Source organism: Pleurodeles waltl, chromosome 6, assembly GCF_031143425.1.
Source record: "Pleurodeles waltl isolate 20211129_DDA chromosome 6, aPleWal1.hap1.20221129, whole genome shotgun sequence".
NCBI classification, from domain to species: Eukaryota; Metazoa; Chordata; class Amphibia; order Caudata; family Salamandridae; genus Pleurodeles; species Pleurodeles waltl.
In genome coordinates this window covers 857,193,597-857,217,200 of record NC_090445.1, presented here as the reverse complement: position 1 = coordinate 857,217,200, position 23,604 = coordinate 857,193,597, and the positions used below count along the sequence as shown (strand labels likewise).

Genomic DNA, 23,604 nt, shown 5'->3' with positions numbered 1-23,604 from the left:
ATTGGGCCCTAAGTCTAATATTCAGTATAGGTTCTTTACCCAGAACATTTCGGCCAATAAAAAACTCATAACTGAGGTGCAATGGCAACTCACATCTATGGGCCCCAATGCCACTCTACCTGAGGCACCACTGATAGCTAACTCTTGAATACAGGTTTCAAAAAGGTTTGTGCCTTGGTGATGGTTCCCAGAGAAGGTTCACTGTACTAAAATAATATTCTAAGTGGCTAGTGCAGTTCATACAAATGTAAGTAGAACATGGCTTGCACATGCTTCTCTTTCAGTGCTTTGCTGAAAAGTAAACTAAGAGAATATCATCCTAATATTTGGTTAATAGTACTGGTATTTCGAGTCTGGGAAGTGGTAGATGTTGGCCATGTGCGTTGGATACACCGAGGTAGGAGCTGCATCCATGCATATAACAGCTGCTTGTAAAGGTAGAAGAGATTTCCGAAACAAAAGCTGAAATAAGTTTTGATAGATCTGTCAAGTAAAGAGTTTCTTGCTCAGGTATTGCATTTTGTGAGGATTGTTCTTGCTTCATTTCATGTCTTGAATATATGGGCAAATTGTTTTAATTCATTTGGTAGTAGTAAAATGTAACGTTGAAAAACTCAAATCATGTGTGATCCTATACTTGAGTAATTTCAGATTTTTTTGCACATAAAATAGATAATTATAACTGATTAGCATTTTATTTGCGTTCCTGTTTTATATAGCATACGCTTAAATCAAAATAAGTACCAGTACGATGTACAAGAAAAGACACCTGATATGGCATTGTCTTGAAATTAATGCATTTATAAAAATATAACATCTACTAACAAAGAGGGCAATCTGTACAGGTAGTCTGAGTTTTTGATGGATGAAGAATGGAAGAACAGGTAGTCTGAGTTTTTGTTTTGACAGATATCATGGTAATCCCAGGAGCACACTCGATGTTTTTGAGAGAAAATGCTAAATAATTCATGTATGAATATTTCATATGCGTGTTCTTCTCGTAATGCGCAAGAAGCACTTTAAACATTTTGGTGAGTGCTACAAAATAGTGCTTTCTTGTCATATGTGTTAAAGTGCGCTCAGAATCAGTCTCAGAATCTATTCACTTGGTTCTTGAATTATCAGTTTTGGAAAATAATCTGCCTTTTTTATCCATTGCTTTATGAATATGGCTTATATTTACTATTGTTTCACTGTGCTTCCCAGACAGCCGGTACAGAGACCAATACACCAGTTTAAGGTGCTATAGCGACTCGTTTACATATTATTTTTTTTTGCAGTTTTCTGTAGCGGGAACTCTACCCGAAGGTATTACAGCTCGTTACCTGAGCATCAGTTACATTACACAAGGACACATTCTTTTTTGATGGGACAGGGAGATTAAGGGCCACATTAGGAGTGTGGCGGTCCGAGGACCAACACACTCACGTTGACGATCGGACCGCCCTACTCCAGGCAGTTCGACCACCCAATTACAACTTTGGCTGGTGGGCCCACCTAAAGACCACTGTCCCTGCCAGGATCATAGATCACAATGGGGTGACGCCCGTCGGGCTTGTAACCAGCCCTGGCAGTGCTGAACTCAGAGCCACCCAGCTGATTACAACCCTACTTTCTACCGGCCTTTTCATGGCAGGGATCCCGTCATGAAAAGGCTGGTGGAAAGCCAGTGCTGGAGCCCCCCTGCCCAGCACCGCCATAATGCTCGCTGTATGCTTTGCAGACAGTGTGCATTCTAATGGTGCTGGAGTGCTAGAATATAGGCCTCAGCTCAGGCCAATATTCTAGCACTGTTTCTGCTGGTTAGCCCAGCGGGAACACATATTACAATGTAAAACACTCTGAAGGTGTCACCGGAATGGCAGTGGCATTCTTCTTGTGATTTTTGTGGTCCCGTGGTATGACCACCAAACTCATAATGAGCCCCTAAGTGAATCATAGGATGTTAAGCCGATTCTCATTCACAATCAACCTGACCCCCATGGAGCAGTGAGGTGCTGCCTTCGAAATGCATATCACAACTTCAATCCCTCTGAGTGATAGGAAGCAGGGAATTTATTTTAGAAACTGCACATGTGGTGTGCACAGACTATCACAGATGCATTGCCTAGGCTCGGTAAAGGTGGGGGGACCTTTGCCAGAGAGTTGATCGGGATGCCTTGATACCAAGCCATCTAACAGAGTTCTCTTCGCCCCGCTCTCAAGCCAATCAGTCAGCTTTACCAAGCTCTGCGACCACACATTCACTAAGGTGGACAGCGAAGGGCATGTACTACATGTTGAGTGTTAATGGGCACCACACTGTGAAACATACTGATATGTATGAAGGCCGGTTTTCTGCCTCAGCTGCTGAAGGCTTTGTAGGGCTTTGGTGGACTGATTTCAGTATCAATTAAGTAGAAGAGGAGGAGATAGGACTTTTGACTGGCCAGGGTGCTGGGGGTAGTGGCAGTGTAGGAATAGGTGTGCATGTGTTTTTACACCTTTGTGTACTTGTATCAGTCTCTCTGCGTGTGTTCATGAGTGCATGTATGGTTGTCTTTGCGTCCAAGAAAGTACTGGACCCGTCACAAACTAGAGCCATATCTTTCTTCTTATGGCTCATCCTTGGCACAATTGTGGCCATGAAAGTCATATTCTGAGTAAGATATAGTCTCGATTATTCAGCTATTTTTGGTGTTGGCTACAAGCGCAACAGAACTGTCAATCCTTTCACTGGAAGTGAATTGAGTACTATTTAATAGGGTAATCCAATATCCGTTATTTACAGTGATTTGCAATGGAAAAAAATACAGTATGATGTGATGTAAAAAAGGCGAGTTACCATTATTGTCTCGTTGCTGGCGTAATGTGGTTGCTGATCTTATGGTGGCCATTCTTGGCATACTCTGGGCATCCATGCATGATTTTGCCCACCACTGCTAAAATGTAGAACGTGGCATAAGTTTTGGAATACTATGGGACTCTAGCATTATAAAGCACAATATAGTGCCCGCTTTTGCCTTATTTTTGTCGTACTTTATGTTTGTGTGCTTTTTCCAGGCATTCTTGGCGCACTCATATAATGGTGGCCATGAAATAATTGTGTCCACACCTATCATATTGTGGGCACTCTTGATATAAATGTGTCAATTCCAGGGTGAATGGACACCCCTTGTAATTGCTGATGATGTGACGTGGAAGGACTTGATAAAAATGACAAGTTGATGCTTGGACACCTAACGTACACTGTAAGTAGCTTGTATTTTGCACCAAATTTAGCGTTTTTGTGAAACTGACGAGCATGTGTGTGGAGGGAAACAATTATTGAAAACGAATGAAATAATTGATTTATTGACTTTTTAAATACATTTGCAAACTCAAGTTTGGAGATAAATTTACTGTATTAAAAAATATATTTTAAAATAATATTGTGGAAAAGTTCATAATGAGTTCAGGAGACTTATTGCTGGTGTTGGTTCCTTGTTAGGAGAGGGTGCTTGTTGATAAGGCTGTTCTTTATTTCATGACTAACGTTGAAACATTTCATCATCTTTATTGATAATACCTAATGCAATATTATGATTACTGTTATCTGACACTTGAGGCAGTAAACTCCGTTTAAAGTGTCTGTTTTCTGTAGCAGTGGGGTCTCTCTAACCGGAGTGGCAGGAGTTCTCTAAGATCCATCTAGCTCTGCTGTCCACAGCTTCAGATATTGAGATATCTGTAACTTCTGATTTTATTACCATACACTTCCGAGCTTATTCTCTTGCCTAAGAATAGTTACCTACTTACAAAGGCTAGGGATGAATACAGAAGTGGAATGTATCAATGAACGTATTGAAATGTATGAAGCTGTGTGAAATTGTATAACTACATTTTCTGAACTGCCTGAAATACCTGTGGCTCTTTTTGCAATTTATAAGAAACGTTTGTTGGAAAGGCACTGCTTTGTCATCACTATTTCAAAGTATTTCTTGGAAGGACTTCTGGGTAGTGCCAGGCAAACTCTTATAATGCACTTAACAAGTGTTCCTGCCAAACCTATTGCTTTTTATTTATTTATGTAGCAGTTTTATATAGGGCACATGCACTGTGAAGTATGCAATATAATACGAACAAACAATGTGGTCTTACATCGAGTCATGAAAACTGTATGAAGAGCCAATTTTAGGTCAATAAGAGAGAATTGAAAGATCTCTGGAGATGGATGGAGACAGAGGAAGAGACGATCTAGCTAAAATGAGCTGACAAAGAGCAAAGAAGGAACTCTGTGCAAAAAATAAACAGTGGAGGAAGATGAGACAAGAGAAAGTTAGACCAAATGAGCTCGAACAAGTAGGAGGAAGAGTGTGAAAGAACTATGAGACCGAAACACAGGGGATGGTTGGTAGAGAATTTAAAGGCCAGAAAGAGTCCACGATGTTGCATAGAGAGGACAGTGCAAAAAAGAGGAGAGAATACCACTGAGGTACAAAGAGAGAGGGGCCAGATTCAAGGCGTGGGGAATACAGGAGGTGGAAGGATGCAAGGCAAGGGCTGATGAACCGATGGGGATATCGGACTCATACTATAGAAGAAGAGGGGCATGTAGCTAGTAATGATGAGCAGACTAGAGGAAGGAGGAGACAGTAGAGGAGACAAGGGAGCGGGTGACATGGCACAGTAGGTAGCAAAGGTACAGAGAAGATAGGAGTGACAAGGAAGGGGACCAGAGGAGTACAGCTAGCACATCGAGAGTGACCATAAGAGGATAAGCCACAAGTCAACATTGTAGTGAGAGGACAGTAGACGGGAACCAGAAGATTAGAGTGCAAGGAGACATTTAGGGCTTTTGGGTGAAATGCAATCTGGCTCTTTAGATGTTGGCAGAATCATAGGAGAAAGCATTTAGTTTTTAGGTCACCTGGAAGAGAGTTCCGTAGCAGAGTAGCAGCTCATGAGGATAGTTGGTGCTGTGCATGAGTGGGTTTGAAGCTTGGGATTTCCAGCAGATGGTTGATTTTGCTTCTGAGACCTCTCGTACCATCTGATAGTTTGAGCAGGATATAAAGATAGAGTGGGGAGTTGGAGTGGACTGCTCTGTAGTTTAGGCATCCTAGTTTACATTTTATACTAGCCTCAGTAGCTAGCCATTTTAACTCAGTGAGGATTAGAGAGTTGTGTCAGAACTTCATAGAATACGAGATAAGTCTTGCGATGGAGTGCAGAACATTTTTGGAGAGGCAAGAGAGAATACTGTAGTAAGCCATTGAGGACAGCACTACCAGCTTTATTAGTCAATTTATGTGAACATGTTGCTTTGTAATGCTCCATTTATGTAAGTTTGTTTTCAAACTTTTCTGAGGATGAAAACTCCACTCAGTCACTTCTAGAGGAATTCTGAGCTCATCCAACTATAGACAAATGTTTAAACCCCACCAGAATAAAATTTCACTAGCTGCTGCATTGGGATGAATTGTAAAGGCGAATTACTGCTAATCTCACTGCTTTACGTACGTTTACCTCAAGGTCTTCATATTATCCTGGGGAGTCCTCTAAGGACCACCAACCCTCTGCTTTGGCTTCTGTTGCGGAAACAATGGAATTGTATGTCAGTTGTTTACAAAACTGTTAATGGGTCGAGCTTAAGAAAAACTATGGGTTTTGCGTTTTTTTTTGTGTTCCAGCAGGATGTTAGGTTGTGCTGTATCGTGTATTGTTTTGTTGTGGTGCCTTGTGTGATGTTGTGTTACAGTATATTATTTCATCAGGAACACAGGCAAACATAATTTGAGCTCTCCTACCTGGTATAAATCTAATCTTGTGTTGCCATCAAGGATAGATTTGCTGACACCTTTGGGAGCCAGCACAAGAATGCTTATGTCAAGACGCTTTGGATGTCTAGTATCAGCATACTTTTTTTTTTTATCTTTAGAAGTGGGTAGTTCCATTCGATCTGATGTGTGTAATTTCCATTTGCAAATTGCACACTGACTTTTCACAAATAGAAAGGAAGTTTGCAAACTGACCTCCTATGTACTAATAAGTCGTTCACAAAATTCCGAATCCTGATCCATTGCAGTCTAACCTTGTAGATTATAAAGTGTGACTCACGATGATTGGATGCCATCGCAGGGACCATGGCCTGCTGGGGTCCGTAAATGACCATGTCTGTGATCACATTGTAAATAAAGTTAAGTTTTACAAAAATGGAGCCCGTTTTCCTAAAAGGAAAAGGGTCTGCATTTAAAAAGAAAATGCTTTTTTTTTTTTTAGATTTGACAGCGTTCCTAGGGACATTGCCTATTTGCCTATAAACATATTTTTTAACCATTCGAAAAGGGCAAGGGTGTCCACGGGGAACCCTACCTATTTGTGAATGGGATACCACCTCCTTTGAGCTGCCAGTAAAATTTCATTGTTTTGCAACCAGATATCAGTTGCAAAACTTTGATACATACCTAAACCATCAACCATTTGGAGGTGACATCCTAAACACGCTTATTTCAAATAGCGATTCATTATGGGCTTCTGAAACCATTTTGTGATTTAATAACCTGTTCCTCAATCTCAAAACAGGTTAAGCATTAAAAACAAGCCATTTTCCGCGTGCAGACCCTGTGATTTTGTGAATTGCAGGCTTTTCAACTCCAAAACAACTTTCAACTTCAGGCCCCCTTTTCTTTGAAAAATGTTTGAGAGATGGGAAATTCTATTAATGTGCCTATTATTGGGCTTCTTGAGGAAGTGAACTGCTAATAAAGTTTGTCATCTGGCTGATACAGTTTTTTTAGGGTCAGGTCTGCGAGAGCATGCGCTAGCTCATGTGTCTCGCTTGAGAGACCTAGTTGTTAATAAAAAGGGCTTAGAGCCCGCCCACTGCTTACCATTTATTAGCTTGCGTGGCACTCTTCTTTACAGCCTTGTAATTTGTTAAGGCATACCCAGCATGATTTTTATTCCTCTCTGTGGAGCAGTGAGCAAGCACTGATTGATTCAACTTAACCAGAGCCCATCCGCTGCTCCCTACATGACTGATGTAGTATTTTGTTCTTTTTAACTTTTAGTGCCATGGAAATAGAATGCATGTGACTGGCAAAAACGTGTCCAGCAGGACAAAAAAATTGCAAAGATTTATTTTCTATGGTTAACTCTCTTTTATTTTCCCAAGTCTTCTTTTCTCACTGTGCAGTCGTTTTCTTTTGTTGTTGCTCGTGGGTGCTGTTCTCAAAAGATGAAGATTATTTTATTGCCAAGCAGCATTGTTTCTTTGTTATGTTTATTTTCTGAAATGATGCTTTAACACATAAACATGCAGTAAACCCAATCCACCTCACTCAAATCCGCCCCACTCCAATCCACACTAATCCACCCCAGCTCACCTCACACCAACCCACCAAACTCAATCTATTCCGCCCCAGACCAGTCAAACCCCTCACTTCAATCTAAACCACTCACACAATCCAATCCATTCCAATACACCACGTTCCAATCCTCCTAACCCACCCCACTCCAATCTTCCACAGTCCAATCTGCCCAACTCTAATCCAAAACAATCTGTCCCACTCCAATCCAAATCAATCTATCTCACTCCAATCCAAAACAATCCTCCTCACTCCAATACAAAACAATGTGCCCCACTCCAATCTGCCCCACTCCAATCTAAAACAATCCGTCTCACTCCAATCTGCCCCTTTCCAGTCCTGAAATATATTCACCACTCCAATCTGCCCTACTCCAATCCAAAACAATATGCCCTACTCCAATCTGCCCCACTCCAATCCATAACAATCTGTCCCACTCCAATCTACCCCACTACAATCCACCCTTCTCCAGTCCAAAACAACCTGCCCCACTACAATCTGCCATACTCTAAACCACCCCATTCCAATCTGCCCCACTAGAATCCAAAACAATCTGCCTACTCTAATCTGCCCCACTAGAATCCAAAACAGTCTGCCCACTCCAATTTGCCCTACTTCATCCTAAAACAATCAGCCCCACTCCCGCCCATCCCACTGCAATGTACCCTACTCTAATTCAAAACAATCCTCCCCACTCCAATCTGCCCCTCTCCATTCTAAAACAGTGATTACCACTGCAATCCAATTTGCCCCAGTCCAAACAAGTCCACCTCACCACAATCCACTCCACTCCAGTCCAATCTAATCCACCCCACATTAATCCAATCCACCCCACTCCCACCCCAATTCACCCAACTCAAATCCACCACAATCCACCCCACTCCAATACAATCTGCCTCACTCCAATCTGCTTCACTCCAATCTGTCCCACGCCAGTCTTCCCCAATTCAAAACAATCTGTTCCAGTCCAATTAAAAGCAATCTGCCACACTCCAATCCAAAACAATCAGCTCCCCTCCAATCCACAACAACATTCCCACTCCATTCAGCCCCACTCTAATACTAAACAGTCTGCCCCACTGTAATCTTCCCCACTGCAAACCAAAACAATATGCCCCATTTCAACCTGCCCCACTCCAATCCAAAACAATGTGCCCCACTTCAATCTCCACTCCACTCTTCCACACTCCAATCTGCCCAACTCTAATCCACAACAATCTGCCCCACTCCAATCCAAAACAATCTACCTCTTTCCAATCCAAAACAATCTCCCACACTCCAATTTAAAACAATGTGCCCACTCCAATCTGCCCTACTCCAATCTAAAACAATCTGCCCCACTCCAATCTTCCCCTCTCCGGTCCATAAATATCTGCTCCAATCTGCCCTACTCCAATCTAAAACAATCTGCCCCACTCCAATCCATAACACTCTGCCCCACTCCAATGTACCCCTCTAAAATCCACCCTGTTCCAGTCCAAAACATCCTGCTCCACTCCAATCTGCCTCACTTGAATCCAAAACAATCTGCCCACTCCAGTCTGTCTCACTCCATCCTAAAACAATCAATCCCACTCCAGGTCATCCCACTGCAATCTGCCCCACTCTAATCCAAAACCATCTGCCCTACTCCAATCTGCTCCACTCCAATCTGCCCCACTCCAATCCACACCATTCCATTCCAAAACTGCGATTACCACTCCGATCCAATTCGCCTAGTCCACACCAGTCCACCTCACCACAATCTACTCCACTACAATCCATTCTACCCCACATAATCCAATCCACCTCACTCCCTCCCCAATTCACCCAATTCCAATCCACCCCACTCCAGTACAATATGCCTCACTCCAATCTGCTTCACTCCAATCTGCCCCACACAAGTCCTGCCCACACCAATCCAAAACAGTCTTCCCCAACCCAAAACAATCTGTTCCACTCCAATTAAAAATAATCTGCTACACTCCAATCCAAAGCAATCAGCTCCACTCCAGTCCAAAACAATCTGCCCACTCCATTCGGCCCCACTGTCATACTAAACAGTCTGCCCCACTCTAATCTGCCACACACCAATCCAACACAATCTGCCACACTTCAACCTGCAAAACTCTATTCCAAAACAATGTGTCCCACTTCAATCAGCATGATTCCAATTCAATCAGCATGATTCCAATTCAAAATATTCTACCCCACTCCAATTTACCCCACTGCAATCGGCCCCAATCCAATTCAAAACAATCTGCCACTCCAATCAACCCCACACCAATCCAATCCACCCAGCCCAGCCAAATCTAATCTACTCAATCCAGTTCACCTCACCCCAATCCAATCCACCCCAACCCAATGCACTCCATACAATACAATCCATTTTACTCCAATCCATTGCACGCCACTGCAATCCAGTCTACTCCACTCCAATTCACCCCACACCAATCCCGTCCACCCCACTCAAATTTACACCTCTCCTTTCCACCACACTTCATTCCACCCCACTCCAGTCCACCGCACTCCAATCCAATTTATCCCACTCCAATCCACCCCACCTCAAATCATTCAACCACACTCCAATCAAACCCACCACACTTCACTTCACCCCAATCCAATCCAACCCATCTCACCCCTATCCAATCTACCCTGCCCCACTCCAATTCACCCCACCCTCTACTCACCCCACTCCACTCTAGGACACTCCACTAACTTTTAGTCATGCTCACCAACAGTCACACTGGTGTTTAACATGGCAAAACACATTGTCAAATCCAATAGCTCTTGTATAGGCAAGATCTATTGGCTTTCCCAATGTTTGTTTTTCAGTTTGTGTTGTGATTCCTTTTCCTTGTGTCTTGTTCATTGGCTTTGTCCTTTCAGGTATTGCCAAGGTGTAGAGTTGAGGCAGTATGTTCTGCCAGGTACACTGTCGTTCATGCCTTTGGTTTAGTTAGTGTTGACTTTTTTCAATTTCTGAGTGGACATGTGGTACGATTTTTAGGACAGAATAGGGAAGTTTATTCTTTAAGTTACATTGTTCAGAGTGCAAGCCTTTTGAGGAGCAGGCTTTTCTGGTTAAGCTGCTGGTTTAATGAGGTGTGCAGTATTTAGCCGGGCAAAGTTTTAAAGCAGTTTGTGATGGTAAGTGTGAATAAACCATGATAGTTAAAAGGTAAAAATAGTTATGAATTTCCTTTCTACAAGAGTGATTTTTGGGTCTTGTGAGTAAATGAGCTGCAGACATTATGTTCCATTTAAAGGTCAGAATCAGTACAGAGAAATATAGTTATAGGTTACTCTAATTCAAAGCTGCACCTAAGTATTTCATTATTTGGTCACAAATATTGCAATAAATAATCTAGCTCCATTTCTGAGATATTCCTATATTCTGTTAGCAAAACCCCCAATAGTAGAATGTGCTCCAGAATTTTTGTTTTCCACAATGAATAGCAACAAAAAGTGTTTTATGTACTGACTGTAATATGATTAAATGTACAAAATGGATCTATAACAGAAAATCTGCAGAGTAGTAAATACACACCTACAACCAGCACACCAGCAGTGCAGCCAATGCATGCACTCCTTGTTACACAGCAGGTCATGCCTCTATCTGTTGAACAATTAGAGCCATCTATTAAACTGTGGTTGCAGTGTTCTCAGTCAAGAAGGTGTAGTAATGTGGCTAGATTGTGAACCTTGGAAGTAGACGAATGAGCACTGATCTTAACTTCCACACTTGACAAAATGTTGAATGAAAAATTACATCTCTTCCTGTGTACCAGTCCCTTTGTTTGTAAAGATCCTGAGAGAATCCAATTTTTAAGTACATGATACTTTAAGTGGATTTTAGGGTCTATGTATCTTGTGTTTGCTTTTCATTAAAAAACTGGCAATGAGTAACTGGAACAACAAATATTTAATGTTGGCCACAGCGTTTATATTAGGGCTGTTGAAGGTGTTTCAGCTCATGCTTTTTTATATTTTGTGATTTCAAATTAAGATTTCAGCACCTCTACTCTAAAATTGGCACTCTTTTGTGGCCTTCACATATGCTGCATATTTGAAATTACCTGTAGGCGTCTGTAGGAAATCCCCCTTTTCTGCCTGGTCACCCCAGAATGTTCACCTTTTGCTGAACCCTGTATTCTTGCTGATTTTAGAACTTTATGCACTTTAGCCCTGCTAACCAGTAGTAATTTGCTTGTGATACCCTTTAAGCGAGGTTAGGTTGGCTTATTTCTTATTGGCACATTTAACTTGCCTATAAGTCCTTAGTATATGGTGTAGAAAATACATCCAGGGCCTGGAAATTAAATGCCACTTGTGGACTGCAACACCTCTTGTGCATCCACTACGATGGCACTACAAAAAAGTCTTCATACCTACCATGTGTAGCCTGACTGCTGCAGTTGAAACATGCAATGTAATCTAATATAAAAACCACATTTTTACAGGTAAAAAACTCCCTTTTTAAAATTATTAAGTCATCCCTGTGTAAGGTTGCAACCCACAAATAGGATGCATTGTATTTAAAAACAGGATGTGTAGGCATTTCAAGTTAACATGCCCTTCCAGTAACACACACTCAAAAGCTATTTTCACTGTAAGAAGGCTGGCTGGGGCATGGAGAAACACTAGGAAGTGATATTAAATACTAATGTTGTATCTCTGAAGTTCAGTAGTTATTAAGAATCCAGTTCAATGTTGAGGGCAGGTTCTTAATCAATATTATGGAAAAGTAATTTTAAAAAGGCATCTTTCTGCTGCTTGACCTTCCTGGAAGCTAATTTGCATTAGCTCCCTAGTTTCTTTCAGCCAGTGGACAGCCTTGGATAGGTGTAAATGAGATGTGAAATAGCCAATGGGAGCAAATAATAGGTAGACCTAAATGGGCAGAGATGAATCCTCTGTGATCAACAAAATATGTAGGATAGGATGTGGGCCTCCTTTTGACAGTACAGTGTCACATCCTGCTTGATAAGTCTGTTAAGCCACATTAACACTTGGTACACACTTGAAAGGGAGAGAACAGGATCCAAAGTTAATTATTGTGGATCCCCTTGCTGGTTGCTGAAGGACTCTACTTTTGTGCTACCAGACCTCGTTCTCTGGGTTTGCTGTAGGTACATTGCCTGCTTACACCTGGAATTTAGAGTTAGATATAGCAGGACACTGTGTTTTCCATAATATACAGCCTACTCACATCTCCAGTCTCAGAGCCCAAGTTCAGTATGGCCGAAGATTTTCAACACTTTGAAAATGCCCTGACAAATAGGCATTGTAGTCCTGTTTTCAGCAAAGCAAATAGAATTGCTGCAAAAGTGAGTAGGTCAGGGCCTGGGATCTTTTACCCCATTAGTTAGGAAGGAGCCAGGAGTCACCACTACCCAATAACTAGTCACAGGCATATAACTGCATCTTCAGGCACCTACTTCAGAGCTCTTTATGGACCTCTAGAAGACCAGAAGAGGACAGACCTGCTGTTTGTGACCTAAGAGGGGCACTGAAAGACTAAGGCCCTCATTACGACTTCGGTGGTCTTTTACAAAGACTGGCGAAGCCGCTGCAGTCAAGAGACTGCCAGTGCTGGCTGTCTGCTGACCGCCATATTTGGAGTTCTGTGGGGACTTCCAACAGAGTTGAAGAGGCGAGTGCATTACCAGCACCGCCACGCCAGCAAGACTCCACCCGCCAGGACCCATCTCCTCCCGGACGACTAGCTTTCCGGAAAAGGTAAGGTGGTCATCCGAAAGAGGGGTGGGGGGAGTGTTGGGTGCATGTATGTGGTGTGTGCATGTATGTGTGCGAATGGGGGTGTACGTGTGCATGTTTGTGAGCAGGTGAGTGGGGGTGTTTCGATGTATGCATGCGGTTTACGGATGTGTGCCTGCATGGACGCGGAGGGGGTAGGGGTGTGGATGATTACAGAGGGAAGTGAGGGTGTGAATGTTTGCGGAGGGGGTTCGTATGTGTGAGTGTGGGTGTGTATGTGAGTGTGAGAGCGGGTGGGGGTGGGGGTGCTGGTATGGATGTGTACAGTTGGGGGGTGTTTGGAAGTGTGTGGATGGGTGGGGGGGTATTTGGAAGTGTGTGGATGGGTGGGGGTGTCTGCATGTGTGTGGACGTGTGGGGGTCCATGTGCCAGTGACAGGAATGGGGATTCCTGTCACTGGGTGCGTTACCGCCAGGGTTTTCGTGGTGGCCTGCAGGCTTGTAATCCAGCCAGCAGGCAGAGGCCTGCCACCGAGCTGGAGGAGCTCACCGCTGGCTGTGTTGGTGCAACTGCACTGGCGGGCCAGGTGGCTTTGTGGCAGTTTGGCTTCTGCCCAACCCCACAACTTGTAATGCAGCAGTCTTTACCGCTGGCTCTGCAGTGGTAAGACCGCCACAGTGAGGCTGGCGGTCTGATGACCGCCAGCCTCATAATGAGGTCTTGAATCTGTTTCCTTCTCTACCAGGGCAAAGAAATTAACTCCAAGGGTCAGTTGGCTGACCTCCAGTGTGGCTACCGAGAGACAACAAGCTGCAATAGGCCTTTTCCTGGACGTACCCAGCTGAGCAGTGGCAGCTGGACCTGGACTGAACCCTAATGTTGGCCTCAACGTGACACCCTTTGAGTCTCTAAGTACCTCCCCTGAAGTACTGGAGGCCATAGATGTGTACTCTTGTGGCAGGTTTGGACACATAAGTCTTAGGGCCTGATTTATATTTTGGCAAATGGGTTACTCTGTCACAACGGTGATGGATATCTCATCCTCTGAAATATAAATCCCATAGGACACAATAGAATTTATATTTCAGCGGATGGGATATCCATCACCATTGTGATGGAGTAACACAACAGCTAAAATAGAGATCAGGTCCTAAGTCAAAAGATAAAGGCCCTCATTACAATAATGGCTGTAAACGCCGCCTACCCCCGCCGGCGACAGCCGCCAAAAGACTGTCGCTGCGGCTACAATCCGTTTGCCAAATTATGACCACAGCCGATTTCCGCCACAAGAAGAGCGGAAATCTGGCTGTGGCCATACTGGCCCATGGTGGTAAGGTGGCGCTGCTACGACCAGCAGCGGCACGCCAGTAGACCGCCGCCAGTCGTACTATAAAAAATAATACGGCCTGGCAGTGTTCTGCTGGCGGTAGCAGCGTTCCGTCCCCTGCCGGAAGAGCCCCTGGATTCAGGTAAGTCAGGTTTCCGATAGGGGAAGGGGTGGGGGGTGTTGTATGTGTATGTGTGGGGGGGGTGCATGTATGTGTGAGTGTGTGAGTGTGTGCGTGAATGTGAGTGTGTGTGTAGTGTTGTTTGCGTGCATGTATGCATGTGTGTGCGTGTATAAATGGAAATGTGAATGCGTGTCTGCAAGTCAGTGTGAATCTGTGTACGGATGTGTGCGTGAATGAATGGATGCATGCGTGTATGTCTGTGTGAACGAGTGTGTGTCTGCATGTGTGTGAATGGGGGAGGTTGGAAGGGAGAGGGAGCGTGGATGAAGGGGGGTGGGGAGAGTCTGGGTAGTGTTGAGGGGGGTGGGGGCCTCCTATCAGTGACAGGGAATAAATTCCCTGTCACTGATAGGGCCTACCACCATGGTTTTCGTGGCGTTACTAACGCCACTGCAACCATGGTGGTAGGCAGGGTCATGATACCGCTGGCGACACAATAGCGGCAGCCGGGCTGGAGATTCTTATCTCCAGCCTGGCAGCTGCTACTGCCATGGAGATTGGAGTGGTACATTGGCGGGTTGGCTTCAGCCAACCCGCCAATGTCATAATGTGGAGGTAAGTACAGCCAGCCTGTTGGCGGTACTACCACCACATTATCTCCGACCGCCAGGGTCATAATGACTTCCACAATCTTTGACCACAACAAACCTGTTGTATCTAACCCGCACTTCGTTTCAGTCGGCCTCAAATCATGTTTAGGTCCTGGTCTACCACTACCTTTACCATTGGCTCTGTCAGTGCTCTAATTATACAATTAAGAGAGTTAGGCCCTCATTCTGACCCTGGCGGATTGAATCCGCCAGGGCCGAGGGCAGCGAATGCACCGCCAACAGGCTGGCGGTGCATTCATGGGCATTCTGACCGCGGCGGTAACGCTGCCCATGGGAATCCTCCATGGCGGCGCAGCAAGCTGCGCCGCCATGGGGATTCCGACCCCCTTCCCGCCAGCCTGGTTCTGGCGTTTTACACCGCCAGAACCTGGCTGGCGGGAACGGGTGTCGTGGGGCCCCTGGGGGCCCCTGCAGTGCCCATGCCAATGGCATGGGCACTGCAGGGGCCCCCTAACAGGGCCCCACATTGCTTAGCAGACACTGAAAAGCGCGACGGGTGCCACAGCACCCGTCGCTCACCTTCCACTCCGCCGGCTCCATTCGGAGCCGGCATCCTCGTGGAAGGCGCTTTCCCGCTGGGCCGGCGGGCGATCTTTTGCAGATCGCCCGCCGGCCCAGCGGGAAAGTTGAAATGCCCCCCGCGGTCTTCTGACCGCGGGGCGGTGTTTGGGCGGTTTCCGCCCGGCGGGCGGCGTCCGCCGCCCGTCCGGGTCGGAATGAGGCCCTTAATGTGCAAAATCAGGACTGTCAAAGTTTTCATGAACCTGATTTAGATTTTGGTGGACAAGTTAATTTGTCACAACAGTGACGGGTATCCCATCTGCCAAAATCTAGATCCCCTTATATCCTATGGGATTTAGATTTTGGCAACAGAATGTCCATCACCACTGGGACGGAGTAACTGGTCCATCAATATATCAATCAGTCTGATGCTAATAAATAAATCTGCATGAGACAAGATTTCAAGTTAAAAGCTCATGGGTTTATTCATTTATTTAATCATTACAGAAAACTACAAATAATTAATTACTCACTTAGCCAAGGACTCAGTTAGAAAGCCAAAGAAAGTCTAAGTATAAATCAAATATCAGACTGACATGGTGTCTGCCTTCAAAAGTAACCCTGAAAGCACTTTGAAAAATTAACAAATATATATCAATAAAGAGACTAGTGTACAGTCTGCACTGCTAAAGGCCCAGGAAAGCTCTGGCTCATCTTTAAACTAACACAGCTTTTAAAATGTTTCATGGTACAGAAACTACACACATTTCATGGTAAGATATGACACAACAAGTTTGGACTAGCAATGTTGCAAACACAGAAACCAATCCGTATTCCGGTAATCAAGATACTTCTAGAGACTCCTAGTTACTAATGCCTTTCATTGGTTAGGTTATTCTAACTAATTAGGAAAACAAATTGGTATTTTATATAACACAGCAATGCAGCAATACAATGATTTGTTTGTCTAATGGATGACATACACTGGACACCAGGAGGCAACCCTTGAATGTTACAAATTAAAGAACATCCTGAGCACTGGTTCCTCAAGAGAACATAAATATTACACTTTATGCTTGTACAGACACCACAGATGGGGTCCATTTTCAGTGATTTGATGATGAAATGGAAAACCACACAAGATTAGAGAAAGACAGAGAGAAAGGCTTACATGCACTATTATTCTGCAAATATGAATAACTCTCATGGCTAGCTGACTGCAGCCTAGTCATGCTAACTAACACACATTAAATTAGGCTTCAGTTTTTTAACTTGTACAAACTTGCTTAAAGTGCTCTGTGGTTGTTGGTGCACGTTTGTACTGAGAACTTTAAAAACTGATATCTCATATTGGATTTTTGTTATTTTGTATGTCAATTTTTTAAAGGATTTACTCTATTTTCTAATTCTCTTTCAGATTTTCCATGTTGTTTTTATTGCTGTTTTCGTATTTCATAAATACTTTACACAGTGCCCTATGTTAAGCCTATCTGATTTATGCTATAGCTACCATGGAGTTGAACACAGGTTAATTTAGTGACTTTAAGGGTTCAATCTGATAACAGTTGTGATTATTTATTGGGGTCAGTACTAATCCAATTTCTTACAACATCCACTACGAAAGTCAGTGCTCCCTGGACCACAAGATGTCCATCATGTTACTTAGTTGCTCTTAGGAATATCCTATTTCACGACCTCAAACATTTCAGCATTGACTTCTTTCCTCTCATTGACTTAGATGCCAATATCATATATGCTATCTCTCACCCCAGGACTCCCTTTTCCCTCCTGATCCTTCACTGCAGTGGCCCAGCTGAGGCTTGTCTATACCTGGGTTAACAGACAGACAATTTGCGAGTTGCATTGATGCTGCTCCTCCCTCAGAGCTCAATGAACTCACAAATAATTTGAAATATCTAACAATTTTATGTTGAGCCACTTGCTTGTCATTTGTTTATCACAGAAAGCATAGGACAAAGTTGCTTGGCACTATAATTACCAGGGTGTTCCTAACAGCAGTTCGGTCCTGTGCTTATGGTTGTTAGGAGGGCATAAAATGTCACGTCGAGCAGGACGGCAAGAATGTCCTACATCAACGGCTGTCAATGGTTATGTATGAGTTTATGCTCACAATAACTTTGCTCCTTCTCTTCTCTCTGAATTTCTGCTTTGCAAAATATATTGAAACCTATTGCGGTAGTTAATGTGATGTATAAAAAGAAAGGCCGCTTTCCCCGTCACATTACATCTGCCCCCTGTCCCCATTTGTCTCTATGAATGTTGGCAGTCTTGCTGCTTTTGAGCGATTTACATATTTCACGTTGCATATTGAATTCCTGTCATGAATCTCCCTGAAACAACTATTCTGTGATTCTTTTTTGCAGGCAGCTTATGGAAAACCAGATCAACACTGTGGAGCGTGGAGTGTTTGACGACATGAAGGAACTTGAGAGGCTGTGAGTGTTAATATTGTGGCACAGGGGGGAGGGAGAAGAAAAGTAGACGTTCAAAGCGCACACAGAAGACATGTTAAACCTCAGGGATGTGATAGCGAGACTGTGATATAAAATATGCATATTACATACACTAAAAGGTAACAATCTCAGTAGTACCTAGCCATAGCTTTACTGGGTCTGTTAGTGCCAGTGTAATCACATTGGGATATGCGTTATCACACAAACACGGTTGAGTTATAGTACGTTTGATGTTACCATTTCCCCTGCTCGCTTTCCCCTGTGGTTTACTATCTGTAGTTGGCAGAAACTTAGAATAGTATCCTCTCTCTCTGGGAACGTGGAACCCTCTGTCACTTGATCTGTGCTCTTAATGTGTAGGTAGATGTTTGAAAGGTTAGTAGCACAGAAGTCAAAACCTTTCCAAAACCTTAGTCATTGTCTCAAAATCATAGTTGATGAGGTAAAAGATAAGCACTCAATTTCGACAGAGAGGAAAACAACACAGTATTGGAAGGGAGGACCTCAGTCACCATGTTACTCCAGTTAGTCACCAATCCAGAGGTCCGTCAGCAATCGTTTCCCACTGGAATACAGTCCTCAGAGCTAAGAGCACCACTGATTGCTGCAAGCAGAATCCAAAGAAAGGAAGTGAAGACACAAGAAAATTATGAACAAAACTCTGATGTCTACAGTCACTGATAACGTACACCCCACTTCCACCTGAGGATGAAGAAGGGACGGTAGTTTAGGTGGAGGTGGTGTTCCTGACTTGTAATGGTTACCTCAACTTCACAAAGGCATTGCCATTGGAGTTAGGGATGGCGAGAGGCTGACATGTCCTGAAAGGATGGTCCCACAGAGATTGTGTTCAAGTTATATATTGGAGACTGTTACACAGGACTGTCTCAAAGCCAAAGGGAATAGGCCACAATGAGCAATCTGACCACAATCTGGCACTATGGACTCCCTTCTTGGCCCAAACCCTTGCTCTCATTGCACCCTTCCTTGTAAACTGCTGGTATGTTAACCTGCGTTGGGAGGATAATATGGGCTTAGAAAGGGACGGAAAATAAAGACCGCATCTATCTGTCTACAGAAACAGGGTCAGGTTGTGACAAAAAACAGGACTGGGCACCAGAAAAAGGAAAGGAAAACACCCCACATTCATAATTTGCAGAAGTTGACTTTTCACAGCACATTATTTTAGTAGTACCCGTAGGTACATTTTTGTGGAGCATTGTGCCTATATATGCATTTAAAGCACATCTGAAGAATAACAATATATAAAATGCAATAGAAGTTTGTTACTGTGGGTTATGAGGGCACTGGGGTTACCCACTAAATAAATTGTGGAAGAAGTGCATTTTAAGTTTAAGGAAATGCCATTGCCCAGCTTCATGTAATACAGGAGTATTACACTGTGTTTCTGAGACACCACAAAAAGCAGCCCATATTGGAGACAAAAAGACTACACTGGGCTTTAGGCTACCCCTTCTGGTATTGTTATACATCCAGACAGGGCAGTCCAAGCCTCAAAAGACACGGTTAAGAGACCTCTTCCAACTTATCTGCTGGGAGACAGAACGGGAAGATATTGTGGGGCAAATATACAGAGCCCCAAATATCGAGAACAAAAATATTGGAGGGGTGGGCGAGGGTAATACATAAAGGTAGCTATATGTTTACAATAGTTAACTTTGCAAATGTGGCTTGAAGATATAAATATCATCAAGGGACCTAAATGTGGAGTTATCAGTAGTACATATACACTTACCTATTTGCACATACATATGCACTATTTTGATTCTTGGCTGTTAGGTGTCGATATTTTGGCCCCATAATATGTTCTCCTGGTATTTTGACATTTAGTCAGTAAGAGAGTATTCTCCACAATGTTCAACATCTCTAGAAATTGTAATGCTATGTTGCTAGGAAAGTCTTAGGAGGGATTTTGATTAAGAAAACTCAAAACCTTGAGTCTAAGGAAATGACTTAAGGTCGTTCTCTGAAGTTGATAGTTCTCTGAAAGGCTTGGAAGTCGTACCTTCCTCAACTTTTCCTATCTCATGTCACAACCCTACCAGCACAAAACAACATCTCAGCACCCCTAGTGGGATCATGTCACTGGGAATGATAACCAGGTTTACATAATGAATGTAAATTGTACACTTAGTAGGATATCTTTTTGGCCACGTGTAAATGGCTAGAAAGCTCCTCTGTTTCTTCTCTATTTGATTACCCTTGCTAAAAGTGTACTTCCTACTTTTTCTGCATATTTAGTCTAGCATAATTCTAAACCCAAAGCCGAAGCCTAAACCCAAAGTCAAAGTGTTTTGTTCCCAGTATATCGAAGCTCTGCCTTACATGCAATAATGGATACTCCGATGTGCAGACATTTGCAAGTGGAAGCTACTAGCATAAACTGTGGCTACTGCACCCGCAACTACCCAACTCCAACCTCCTTGAAACTCTCACAGTCTTTCTTACAGTGACATTAACACCAGCTTTGGGACATATGCAGATCAAGCAGTTTGGCCCTCTTGCGATCCAAGGCCCTAAGCTCTTATATTTGCGTACCTGCAGGTGATGATCTGCCCGGCCTTGTGTTCTATGACGCTTTCCAATGTTTGTGCCTTGAGCTTCCTGGTTCTTTAACTGAGCTAGTGATTTGTCTTATATGCCCATAAAATTGAGATACTTGCGTGTAGCTACTTATGAATGACTTGAACCACTTCAGATGGACACTGAGATGATTGTGTCCCTCTATCTGAAGTCGAACAGATAGCGGGAGTAGCCTTCGGGCACAGAGGTAATTTGGGTATTTAATGCAATGGGGAGCATCACAAATGGGAGGAAGCAGATAGCCACACAATTGCTAACCAAGCGAAACAACAATACATTGCTGTCCAACTACTAGCCGGGACACAATCCGGTTCATCCTACCCGAGAGGAACCAAAGCTCCCCACCGACCTCACGGCCCTACCATTCAAGTGAACATAGATGCAGTGCCTTGAGAGGTGACTAGCAGACACTCTAGGACACCCAACAACGCCATCCGTTTCTCCCCAAACCTGACCATAACCTCACCTTAGCACTGATATTATTGTATTTCCATAAACTTATCGTTTCACCTCTGAAACCTTTAGCACTCTGAAAATCTTAAATACCTAAATGTTATCTGCATCCAGGTCTATAGAATTAATACTGTGATGTCATGATAGTATTTTCATACACCCTTGAGAAAACTGCCATGTGCTCTTATTGGCTTTGGAGGTCTTGGATTTCTCTCTTTACTTTCGACTTGCGCTGTGATATTATTCTTTCAGGTTGCGATTTACTCGAGTATTTATGTTTTTATTATATACAGTCTGCATCTACTATTACATTACTGTAATGCAGTTCTAACATTGTACATCTTTGCTGCAAAGTTGTGTTTCTCCAAAAACTAAAAAGTCAATGACAAATTAAAAAACAACACACACTTGTTTATTTGAGGTGGCGTCCAGCTCATGGCCCACGTGACGGAAAAGGCTGGTGCAGGTCCAGGAATAAGGAACCATAATATCATTTATTTATCGTTTGAGGTTTTGTTGCCACATCAGATTGCTTGTATGGCAGGGAGTACTTGGAATGATAGAATTGAGGACATCCAGTTACCAAGGCGCTGTGAATATTTGATTATGCTTCCAGTAGAACAAAAGAAGAGCGTGCAGCAAAGTGTTAATCGAGTTGGCATGCCCAGGTCTTTAGTTGCAGTTTGGCTCATTGTAGGGAGAGAACTGTGCCTCAGTATCCAAGGTGCTTAAAAAGACGCTTTCATGGACGTCAATTCACCGAAATGCCAGGGGGAGCGGAAGTGACATCACAGGCCCTTTGACCTCCACTTTCACTTACATACACACAAATTCACACTTACATACACTCTCACACAAACACAATCTCGCCCGCAGGCACGCACACAACATACATTTATTTAAAAACATTTTTACTTACCTCAGCTTCCATGGAAGGGCATAGTCCAGCTATCTGTACTCTATTTTCATTACACTAATAGTGAATAATATATTATTATTCACTATTAGTGTAATGGTGAAATGAAAAATTGACAGAAAACAAAGAGAGAGTGGAACCACAACTGACGTACATGTACGATTTGCCCCTGTGTGCCTGGCACCGAATTTGCTACCTCTGGGGTCATGGGTCGCAAAGGCAGTGCCAGGGATCGCAGCTGCGACCCCTGACGACCCCTAAATGACGTCCATGGACGTTTTCAGTTTTATGCATTTTAAAAAGCTGTACACTTACATATTTTCCTCAAACATACCCAATCAGTGTCAGAAGCCGTCCATCATGTACCCCCTCATCTCCCCGTACTCAGCATGAATTACCTCACCATTCCTAATACCAAGAAGGGCTCTGGTTCTACAAGCACTTTATAAAATAAAAGAATAAGGGGGTCATTACGACCTTGGCGGGCGGCGGCCGCCGCCAATGCGGCCGCACTCACGCGGCCCCCATTATGACATTCCCGCTGGGCCGGCGGGCGCAAACCAAGTTTGCGCCCGCCGGCCCAGCGGCAATGAGGCCGCAACATAGGAGCCGGCTCCTTATGGAGCCGGCGGAGTTGCGGCCGTGCGACGGGTGCAGATGCACCTGTCGCACTTTTCACTGTCTGCAATGCAGACAGTGAAAAGCTGGCCGGGCCCTGTTCGGGGGCCCCTGCACTGCCCATGCCCGTGGCATGGGCAGTGCAGGGGCCCCCATGGGCCCCAGGACACCCCTTACCACCAGCCTCTTCCTGGCGGTGCAAACCGCCAGAAACAGGCTGGCGGTAGGGGGGTCGTAATCCCCAGGGCAGCGCTGTAAGCAGCGCTGCCCTGGCGGATTACATCCGCCGGGGCCATTGTGGCGGTAAACTGCCGGCCCCGGCGGTGCGACCGCGGCACTACCGCCGCTGTCAAAATACGCCGGGAGGCACCGCCAGCCTGTTGGCAGTGCTCCCGTCGTTTTGGCCCTGCGGTTATAATACCGCCAGGGTCATAATGACCACCTAAGTGTCTTAGAGCGAGCCTTCACTGATCGGTGTCACGGTCCTGACCCAGGTCTCTTTCAATAATCAAGCAAGGACTGGCAAAGCCAACAGGTCGTGCCTACGAGAGAGCTATTCAATTTGTCAATTTTTTAGCCATATTGTACAGCACTGTGGCTGCTGTGCAACATTGTTGAAAGTAAATTTAAAAATAAAATCAGCACTATGTTTCTGCATCCTAGTGTTTTTTTTAATTGCTGGTGGGGCGGGAAGGGAGTCAGGAATCAACACAGAGAAAGGGCCTGTGAAGGGGTAAAACAAATGTACGATGTTGGAAAGAAAATGTTATGTTACCAGCCCTAGGTGCATAAAGTGCTTTTTTTGTTTATTGTGGAAAGTGATGTGGGAGGCAACAAAGGGGGAGGGGCAAGTCAGGAGGAGCAACGCAGACATCAGAAAGAAGGAT

The 23,604-nt window shown here is 44.1% G+C and overlaps 1 protein-coding gene across 1 annotated transcript in view; it reads left to right on the top strand.

The window, feature by feature from the left end:
- Positions 1 to 23,604, top strand: part of SLIT1 (slit guidance ligand 1) — a 687,657-nt gene that overhangs the window by 110,801 nt on the left and 553,252 nt on the right. The window contains exon 3 of the mRNA XM_069239602.1: positions 18,037 to 18,108. Within this exon, the coding sequence (XP_069095703.1) occupies positions 18,037 to 18,108 (72 nt within the window). The remainder of the gene's footprint in view (positions 1 to 18,036; positions 18,109 to 23,604) is intronic.